Source organism: Chrysochloris asiatica, unplaced genomic scaffold (genome assembly GCF_000296735.1).
Source record: "Chrysochloris asiatica unplaced genomic scaffold, ChrAsi1.0 scaffold00047, whole genome shotgun sequence".
Classification (NCBI taxonomy): domain Eukaryota; kingdom Metazoa; phylum Chordata; class Mammalia; order Afrosoricida; family Chrysochloridae; genus Chrysochloris; species Chrysochloris asiatica.
Window position 1 is genome coordinate 11,367,922 of NW_006408565.1, and position 10,646 is coordinate 11,378,567.

The window sequence follows — 10,646 nt, forward strand, 5'->3', positions numbered from 1 at the left end:
AGCATATCAAGTATTATAGTTCATATATAGCAAAGTTTCAGAAATAGATGAATCCTGTGTTCAGATTTGTATCAGATTATAGATACTCAAGTGCAGACAGGTCCCAATGCAGTGGTTTAATTGGTTAATTAAATGCTTGGTTACCTACAGAAGGTATGACTGAATCATTCAACGTCCTTGCCAACCTGTTACCACATGACTACATAACTAACTCAACTCCTGCAGCTATAGGGCACTGGAGAGCTCAAACATACTTCAGCAGCTTTGGGTGACTTCATTTGTTTAATAATTTTAGACCCTCCAAAATGATGTCTTAAAAAAAAAAAAGAAGGCTGTATAATATTACCAAAAAAAACAAACAAAAAAACAAACACAGTATGATTTCATTAGAGGAAGGAACAGGATAGGAAGATGAGGGAAGGCTCTTTTACTTTCCATCACTGATTTCACCAGCAAATTTCAAAAACCCGAACCTACATCAAATAATTTAAACAGAAGTGTGGCATTTTCGTCATATGGAATGCAAAATGCACACATTCACACACTTACATATACATAAATATATACATATATGCTTCCTTTACAAAGCTTCAAAGGTTGCATTACCAGCATGCAAACCTCTTCTTCCATGGAAATTCCTAATACTGACAAGGAATGTCTTAAAATACTTAAGAGACAGTATTTCCAGAAAACTGGACTCTTCTTGGCTCTTACGAGAATTTTCCTGCCAAACTTCTACCAATGATCATTTTAAAAATTTACACTCACATTGGTAATACACATTTAAAACATACTAACAAAATAGCCAACTTGGACTTAAGAAAAATGAGGAAAAGAAAACACCCCACAATAAAATCTAAACCCTTAGAAGGTGTTTAGCTTTTGATATTCTTTATCAGCCATATAATGTTGCAGCACAGAAGCAGCACATCATTCAAGATATTTGCAAATAATGTATGTGTCACGTTTCCCAGCTGCTATCTTTAAAAGCAATTTGTACTAATCTGAGTTCTAGTTCAAAAGCATCTGGACGATCCTGAGGGTTTGCAGCCAGCATTTCTTTAATCAATTGTTTCATTCGCCCGTTCATAGATTTTTTCTTCACAGGAATGAGAAGTTCCATTTTGGGATTTTCCAGAAGCGCCTCCCCTACAGGCACAATCTCAGTTCCTTGTTTTACATAACTCCCCAAGAGTTCCTTCTTTGTCTCTGTGTCTATGAATGTGATCCTTTCCAGCATTGCCCAGATGATAATCCCCAGAGCAAAGATGTCAGCTTTCGCTGTGTAATGTCCCTCCCACACTTCAGGAGCCATGTAGAAATCTGTTCCACATGCTGTGGAGAGGAAACACTTGTTTACACTGACAGGTTCTTCTGGGTTCTGCCCAGAGGCTGAACAAACTTTACTTAAACCAAAATCAGCCACTTTAAGTGTGGGTTCCAAGTCACTGGTATCCAACCTGCTTTGAGAAATCAGGATGTTATCAGGCTTGAGATCTCGGTGGATGATCTGATTTTTATGCAAGAACGCCAGGGCACTGCTCAGCTGAAGCATGAAGCTGGTGTTAGTTTTACGATTGGGTTTCCTGGACAACAGATACTCATTCATATCTCCTCCGTCACAAAAATCCATCACAAACCACAAGTAATAGGCGCTTCTGGGATCAAAGGCAATTTCTCCTTTTAATGAAGTCTCTACAAGCTATAGCAATAGGGGAAAAAAAACAAACAGATTATAATCACCTGTACAGGTAATACAATTCAATTGTAATAAAAAAAGTAACTGATTCAAAGGTTAAGTCAGTCTTCAGTTTTATGTGGAAATGCCATGGATTTCATATGCACATTTCAAACTGTAGTATTTCGAATTGTAACTTTCTCCTTAATGTATACACACCAAATCTTGAAGCCAAGAGAAAAAGTTATTTATAATGAAGTTTTATTTTGAAGAATGTCCAACTGGCTGCACTTTTTTTTTGCATATTATCAAAGGAGCTAAACTCTGCTCATCTAGCTAACAGCTTCATGAAAAGACCAACGTTTCAACAGCTAGACTTGACAGCTTTAGTACGGTATAAACTCCAATAAAGATATTCTATTAAATGAAACTGAACTGTATTTCTTGCTCATTGTATATATATCAATATTACCTATAACATAGAGAGAAAAATGACCAAAGACCAAAGAGCTATTGCAGAATTAAAGTGCTCCTGTAATCACTGATAAAACAAAGCTGACACCATTACTTCATAAACATTTATAAGGAGAAGGCAAATATGATGGCTATCTCTATCACTGGAAAGCTTTAAAAAGCCCATTTATCAAAATCAAATTTACATTTTGTTATAAAAATTGAAGTCTAGGCTTATACATTTCTTCTTTGACATAGCTAAAAACCTAGAATAAATCAGTTTTAGTTATGATCACTGTCTAATTATAACTATCCTATCAACTGAAATTTCACTGAACACAAATTTTTGTTGTTGTTAAGTGCTACCAAATCAGTTTCAACTCACAGCCACTCTATATAGGGTTTCCAAGGAGTAGCTTGTGGATTTGAACCACTGACCTCGTGGTTAGCAGTCCAGTGCTTATTCTACTCTAAAATACAGGCATATAATGGTTTGAATGCACTTGTTGTATGGTTTCCTCTTTTCAGACTTTCGGGGTGAGTCAAACTCAGGAGAGAAGCCGAAGAGTTGTTGAAGAGTGAGTGGATTGCTAATTTTACACTTAAATCGTACTGGTACTTATTCAAGTCATTTGAGCAGGGCAGAAACAAAACACCCCTCCATGTCATCCTCCCCAACCCTTACTGCAGTAATTGCAACACTTTGCATGTTTTCCTTGTTGCATGTATTTGCCAGTGAGACAGAGAAAATCAAATAGGAAAGGTACATAATTATATACACAATTATTTACAAGGTGCACAGTTAACTTAATTTGCTGAGATTAAACACCAGCACCTTCGCAAAAGCAAACTTCCTCAAAAATTTTGAGCATACAGAACACCAGCATTTAAAGAATGGTTTAGAATAGGGTCAGATAGTACATATTTTATTTAGGCTTTGAAAGCTTCATAAGGTCTCTGTCCCATATTCTTCTTTCCTTTTTATGTTGTTATTGTTGTTGTGTGCCATCGAGTCGGTTCCGACCCATAGCGACCCTGTACAGGGTTTCCGAGGGTATAAATCTTTACGGGAGTAGAAAGCCTCATCTTTCTCCCGCGGAGCAGCTGGTAGTTTCGAACCGCTGACCTTAAGGTTCACAGCCCGATTCGTAACCACTCCGCTACCAGAGCTCCTTGTGTGGCTCTGTGGGTTAATGTACTGGAACTGCAAAGTTGGTTTGAACCACAGAGTCAGTGGTTCAATCTCACCAGTCGCTTCTCAGAAACCTTAAACAGGGTCGCCATGGGTCAGAGCATTCCTTTTTATAGTGCTTTAAAAATGTCAAAAACATTTTTGTTGTTGTTTTTTTTAATAGCATCCAGGCCATATAAAAATAGACCACAGGCAATAGCTTTCCAGTCTCTGGCTGAGAACCACATGATAGCCAATTTGCTTATTTTCATTTGTAAAGACAATGTTAGTTATTCTCTTACCTAAAGTTCTTTAGTAGCTTCTAACATGTGCTATAGGGCCCTGTGGACTCTGGTCCCTGCTAACCTTTCCAGCTTCATTTGAAACAACTTTTCCTGTACACTATAGCTTTATCATTTTCTTTCAAGTCTTAAGAAGCTTCATGTTTTCTGTCTCAGGAATTTTGTATGTAGTTTTCTATTTCTATACCAGACTGTATTTTTCATTCATACAATTATCACAAGTACACCAAGTGGGCACATTATTCCTATGCAAGGGATTGTGTCCTTTGTTAATGGCTTGTCTTAGTTTCTTCTAGATTAGGTTTTTAGCAATAGAAAACTGACTTAATGATTTCAACTGAGGACAAGAAGGCATCTGGAAAAACATAGAGAAAAAAGACAATCTGTGTAGAGAAAGGAGACGTTCATTCATGTGCAGTCTGTGGTTACCCTACATATTTGTTGTCTTTGTTGTTGTTGGGTCCTTCAAGTTGATTTCAACTGAAAGCGACCTCATGTCTTTACTCGATGTAAATATTGGTCTTCTTTACAGAGACAGTACTTGTTAAATGTGTTAATAAATATCTGCTTACTAGGTGTCAAACATTGGATCTTCATTACCTTCAATTCTGACAAATCCCATGGAAGGGTGAAGTTTATTTCTATTTTATGGATAAAGAAACATCTGCTGGGGATGCTTTATCCAAGGCCATTAAGCTAGCATAAAGTGTTACAAGTCAGAGAGAGGTCTATCAAACTTGAAAAGATTAAAGTGATTTACTAAACAAAAAGGTGCTTTAGATAAAAAGAAATCACTGAATCAAGTCTGGTAATACTTTACATCTATAACGCTTTGGAAGACCAGCTAATGCCTAGTTATCAAAATTGTTACTAGAGCTATACTCAAGGATACTGTAAGGACTAAGTTAGATATTTAAAATGTCTGTTTTTCCAGTCCAAAAGAAATTAGACATCTTAGTTTTTAAAATTCAAAGCAAAATTCCATCTACTTTTAAGAAGGAATCTGGAATAATGTTTCTAATGTTTTCTGATATCAGTGCAACATATGTAATAAGCATTTAAGAAAAGTAAACAATTAACATGACTAGAGGTTACACTGCTGTGTTTTATATTCATTGTTTTAAGAGAGAAAACATCAGGGCACACTTAATACTAAGTTGAAAAATTAATTTCTCAAGGTTAATACTTGTTCATTATTCAATAGAATGTGTAAGTTTCTAATTATACAGATAGTTATGCTTGTTTTCTTTCTTGTTTCTAGTCCAAAAACTTTTGTTGTTTTATAAACAAGTTTTTCTATCCTAACGGTAAATTCTGAATTTAGATAGATTCAAAGAAAATTGTTTCCCTTTCTTAAGACTAACTGGTCTTAAGAAATTTTACTCTGGCCTACAAGCTATGTCTTATATTTAATTTAAACTTTCTGTTTAGTGAATACAGAGCTACTAGAGATTTTGATCTATGGCAAAAGCCAACCTGAAGACAAAGCTTTTATTTTTTCCAATGCTAATTTTTCCCTTAAATTATAAAAGCATAATCTGGAGGCAGTATAGCTAAGTGTTTAAAAGAGCATATGCTTTAGATATCAGCTAGACCTGGGTTCAACTCTCAGTTCTACAATTTGCTAGCTATGCAACTTTGGATACAGTTACATTTATCATCTACTTTCAGCCTCAGATTCTTCATCTGGAATAAAGATATTAATAGTGTTTTTCTTATAGGATTGTTCTGAACAACTGTCTTTAAAACACTTAGCACAGTACATGGAAGACATGAGGAACACAAACGTTAGCTATTAACACTGTTAATAAAATTCTGGTGCTAAGCCACATACTTCATGAAAATTACTGGAATCGCAAAGTTAAGAAGTTACATGATCCTCTAAAATGGCAAAAGCTTTTATTTCAGCCATTGATTTACAAAGAGGTGCCAAATTACCTATGGGTGCTACTAGTTGTGAAATTTTTTTCTTTTCTTATGTCATTAGTTCCCCTAGCCCTGCCCCCGCCCCCAATTGATTCCAAAGACATGAATTTGAGACTTCTGTCTCAACTACTTCCCTAGCCCATCTTGCCCCATTCCTATGCAGACTGGCAAGTACCATGGATTAACAGGTGGCTTATGTTATTTTTAGGTATTTGCTTCACAGGTTTAAATAAAACCTTGTTTTAAACCAAACATCTACTCAGTTCTTGGCAGACCCTTATCTATTTCTAACTATATAAACAGCGACAATTAAAGAGAAAAGCTCATCTGGCCCTTTCATTCTTCTTGCAATATTCAAATCATTTTTACTTCTCCATTCAACCACACATACCTGTAAATAAAGTGAAGAATTAGAGCCGTGGGACATCTTTTGCACCATCCCATCTTTTTGTAGAATGCATTCCTCCAAGTGAATCACATTTGGATGTTGGCTCTTGATACTGCTTAGTGCCCAGAACTCACGAAGAGCTAGTTCAACATTTTCAGGTGCGTGGCATCGGATTTTCTTCACTGCTACCCGTGCAGAGGTCTTCCTGATGACTGCTTCATATACAACACCGTAACTGCCTCGGCCTACCTCCCGTATTAGATCGTACTTTGGCTGGCTACTCACCATCTTCAAGGTCGAGGTTTCTGGAAAAATCAACAAAGTGCTCTGTTGAAATTAGGCATGACTTTTGGCTTGTGATTGTTCTAATACATGATTTGGCTATCATCTGTTTCACTACCTATAGTGCTTGAAAGATGTTTTAACAATAATAATAATGCTAACATTTACGCAGTACTTAGGTATCAGGAATTGTTTCAAGCACTTTATAATATTACATTTGTTTGATCTTCACAATAATTGTATCAGCTAGGGACTACTATGGAGTCCTGGTGTGATGCTGTGGGTTAATGTGCTGGACTGCCAAGTTAGTTTGAAATGCAAGGTTGGCAGTTCAAGTTCACCAACCACTCCTAGGAAATCCTACACAGGGTCGCTATGGGCCAGAATCGACTAGACAGCACTTAACAACAAGAACAATGGACTACTATGGTCCACTTTATAGGAGAGGAAACTAAAGCACAGAGAGGCTAAGTAACTTATCCAAGGTCAAACAGCTAGTAACTAGTAGAACTAGGATTTGAAATAGACCATCTTTCTGGCTCTGATGTCCATGATTTTAACCACTACACTATAATTCTGCTAATATGAACTGCTTCAAAACTTCATGGTTAAAAAATAAACCAAAAAAAGTCAGCATTCTTATTTACTGAACATGAAAAAAAATGAACAAACAAAACCAAAACCCTAGTTTCTCCTTAAGGCTATGGGCACACACAAAAGGTGGTTAAAAAAAAAAAATCAAACCAAACAAAAAATAAATAAATAAAAAAAGAAGCACACACAAACAAACTCTCATAGTTAGAAATATAATTTATGGAAAAATTCTATTATCTTTAAATTCCATTTTCCCATGAACTTTTTGAAGCACCCTCATATGCTCATATTTTGTTTCTTAAGTTATTTCTTTTTTTCTTGCACAAGAAAGTTGGGGAGAAGAATGCTCCTTTAAAAACTCTTGGATTATTATTGCTGTTGTCAAGTTGGTTCCTACTAGAACTTAGGCTGTATAGGGTTTCCCAGAAGTGGCTGGTGGGCTTGAAGGTTTGAACCACTGACTTTGTGGTTAGCAGTCCTGTGCTTATTCTATAGCACCAAACCAGGATTCTACTTGGAATACTACTATCTCTTTATTACTGGTGTTTTACAAAAGTTATTTCGTTTCAGATGATTTTTGGCAACAAAACCTGTCCTCCATCTCAAGAGGCTCTCTGACATTGTTCTTGGGGATTCATTTAAAGGGAGGAGCCAAGCCCCCAACGCCTGAAATGCTCCTGTGTTGCATCAGGTTGAAAGCTCGCCTCCCACCGCACCCCACCCCACCGGCATTCATTTTAAGATTGTAAGGAGCAGTTTCTTCTCATTTGGAGATTGGCGTCGTGGGTTCAAGCGCTGAACCGCAAAGTCGGTTTGAACTGCAAGGTCGGCGGTTCAAGCTCACCAGCCGCTCCTTGGCAACCCTGAACAGGGCCGCTATGGGTCGGAAATGATTCGACGGCACATAACAAGAACAACAACAACAAAAACAAAACCACGGGCATGAAAAGTAAGCTGACTTTGTACAATCTCTATGATGTAGAATTTGGGGAAACAGAGCTCCAGACACTGTTGTTGCTGGGGGACCTGGCGTGGTGCTGTAGGATCAGCACTGGATTGCTAACCTCAAGATCGGTGGTTCAAATCCAGCTGCTTCTCGGAAACCCTATGCAATGAGTCGGAACCGGCTCCACGGCATTTGACAACACCTTCAAGTGCACAGGAGAGCTTTTCTGAACAAAATGAAAGCTTCTGAGATTGCGTCTGGGCCCCACTTCCTCTACGAGGCTACCCACCCTCCCCATTCCTGCTGCAGTTGCTAGTGTATTATGGTTGATTTTCTGGTACAGACGCCTCGACATGCCCAACTGCAGCACAGACCCGCTCTCCCCAGGCCGTCAGGGCTCTCCAGCCCTCTGAAGCTGCCCCAGATCCTGTCCAGTGGACAAAATCCCCATGCGAAAGAGCACCTTCCTGAATCAGGGGGAGGGACCGGGTTTACGAGCTCCTTTGAGATCCTAGACCAAAACAGGATCGAAATGACTCACGATACCATTTCCCGGGCCGGCCAAGCCAGACACCTGCCGTAGACCCGGACGGGCCGGCCCTGGGCAGAGGTGTTGCCCGACACGGCGGTTCAGGGCCCCAGCTCATTGGCTAAGGATCAGGCCCTGCCCCTCCTCTGCTGCGACCAGATAGAACCTGAGGGGATCCTCCCGAGGGCCTTCGCCCCGAGGAGCTAGTCCCGCCGCTGCCTTTACACTTCAGGGCTGGGGGTTGAGGGCCTGGGTCTGGGGAGATGACCACGGGAGTAAGAGGCCGCAGCTGGAGCCGGTGGCCTGAGGGGCGCGGGGCTCAATGCCTGAAAGAGCAAGGCCTTCCCCAGGATGATTTTACTGACAGGTCTATGACAAGTCTCCTGGGGAGGGAGGCATATGCAGGGCCTTCGGCTCTGCAGCAGGACCTCTCAGCCACGCCGAAGGGCCAGAATTACCTCAGGGTACCCGCTGCCGCTTCTCCCTCTCACAGGCTCTGCAGGCCGCCATTATCGGGCAGCTCGCGCCTCCGCTGCCGCGGCCTCCAGTCAGAGGCCAGCGCGCGCCCCCGTGGTGCGCGCGGACACACCCCCTTACGCCTTGGGGCCCCGCCCCCTCAGGCTTTCCGTAGCGGGAGCCGGGAAGCCGAGCGCTATTCCTATTGGTCGCGCACGCGGCGTTTCTCTTGCCTCCTCCCCTTTCCCGAAGCTTTGAAGAGCTGGAGTTGAGGGAGGTGCGCGCACTCCGGAATGCACCACTTGAGGCCCTCTACGCAGGGGTGGCCGGACACGGGAAGGGGGAGGCCACTTCACACCCGGGGTTCTGTCGGCCTCCCGCTGCTGCGGGCGTGCACGGCCTGCAGCCCCGGGGATTGTCTGCAGTAGCAGGTCTGAGGCTGAGGATGCGCGGGCCGGGCCGCGGCCTCCTTGCCTCCTCTCCCTGTTCCCTTAACGACCTACCGAGCTGCGGGCAGGTGTGCGCGGGTCTCTAGGGTGGAACGCCTGGTGCATCTTCTTTCGCGCCGGCTTGGGGTGCCTTCGAACTGCGGAGCTCTTCCGTGGGTCCGCTGGGAGGCGCGGCCCAATCTGGGAAGCCTGGCGTCCGCTCCGCCGGAGGGAGGCTGCACCTTTTGTCAGAGTCACTGAGCCATGTTTGCGGGCGGTGTAGCTGCCAAAGCGGCGGCGGCGCGGGGTTGGGTGCGATCATCTGGGAAGACGCTGTCCCCTGCCTCGCCGGCGCGGTGGTATCTCCCTTAAAGAAGCCGGCGTCTCATTGTTCCCGGGCTGCGGCCGCGGGGAGTCTGGGGCGCCCTGCGGGGCGCGGGGAGGCAGGAAAAGGCCACTGCCCCCCGATGGCTCCCCACCGTCTTGGGGGCTGATTCCCACCCACGCCCTGCTCCACCACAGTCCCGGCCGGCAGCCCGGGGAAGGCGGCCGACAGGACCAGTCGGGGTCAAGGTTGACATAGAAGAGAGCAGTTCTTTCGGGGCTTGTCAGTGGGCTGCTCAGCCGCGAGAGTCCTTGGGCTACGCGGCAGCTGTCAATCATCGCGGCACATCTTTGGCCTGACTACCAGCGTGGGTTAACAGTTACTCAGATACTAGGGCCAATTAGGCATTGAGTTAGTTACACAGATTAGTAAAGCATCAGCCAGAAACGTCCATTCCTTCTTCAGCGATTTTACTCTGCATTTATATCTATTTGTCAATAATGTAGTTGATCCTTGTCCTGACCCTATATAAACCATGATGTACAAAGTATCCCTGTCCCTGCTCTCATTAAGCAACCAAATTTATCTTATTTTTTCTTCCCCATTTATGGACCTCTTACCAAGATTTTAGTGGTTACGAATCGGGCTGCTAACCTCAAGGTCGGCAGTTGGAAACTACCAACTGTTCCGTGGGAGAAAGATGAGGCTTTCTGCTCCCATAAAGATTTGCAGCCGCGGAAACCCTGTGTAGGGTCACTATGAGTCGGAACCGACGCCACGGTACTTTGCAACAACAACAACCAATATTCTACTAGGTGAATCCTTAATGAAAACCCACTGCCATGGAGTGGATTCTTGCTCTTAGTGAGCAAGGGTTTATAGGGTTTCCAAGACTGCAAATCTTTTTTTATAAGGTTTTTATTGTGGATTGAGTGAAAATTTACAGGGCATATCATCAGTTACATTCAACAAATCATTATACCTTGTTTCATTACAATGATTATAATCCTCTCCATGTACCATCAGTTAACAGTATTTCTCTCTATCCACTTTAGCTTTTTAAAAAACAAACAAGAAAACCACTCAGGCATATATAATAATTTACATCTCCAAAGGGCACATTCTGCAAGTCTGCCTCCTGGCCACCAGCTCTTAGTCCTTCTCTTCT

The 10,646-nt window shown here is 42.3% G+C and overlaps 1 protein-coding gene across 2 annotated transcripts; it reads right to left on the reverse strand.

Annotated features, from left to right (window-relative positions):
- Window positions 1-961: 961 nt before the first annotated feature.
- PDIK1L (PDLIM1 interacting kinase 1 like) lies at window positions 962-9,463 on the reverse strand. Of its 2 annotated transcripts, none has more exons than XM_006862270.1 (3): window positions 9,229-9,463; window positions 5,922-6,223; window positions 962-1,702 (listed from the first exon to the last, which is right to left on the reverse strand). In XM_006862270.1, exons 2-3 carry the CDS (start codon window positions 6,204-6,206, stop codon window positions 962-964), a joined length of 1,026 nt encoding a protein of 341 aa, XP_006862332.1. In that variant the 5' UTR covers window positions 6,207-6,223; window positions 9,229-9,463. The 2 variants fall into 2 exon arrangements, with proteins under 2 accessions (XP_006862332.1, XP_006862331.1); XM_006862269.1 differs by lacking the exon at window positions 9,229-9,463 and adding an exon at window positions 8,728-8,866.
- Window positions 9,464-10,646: the final 1,183 nt, after the last annotated feature.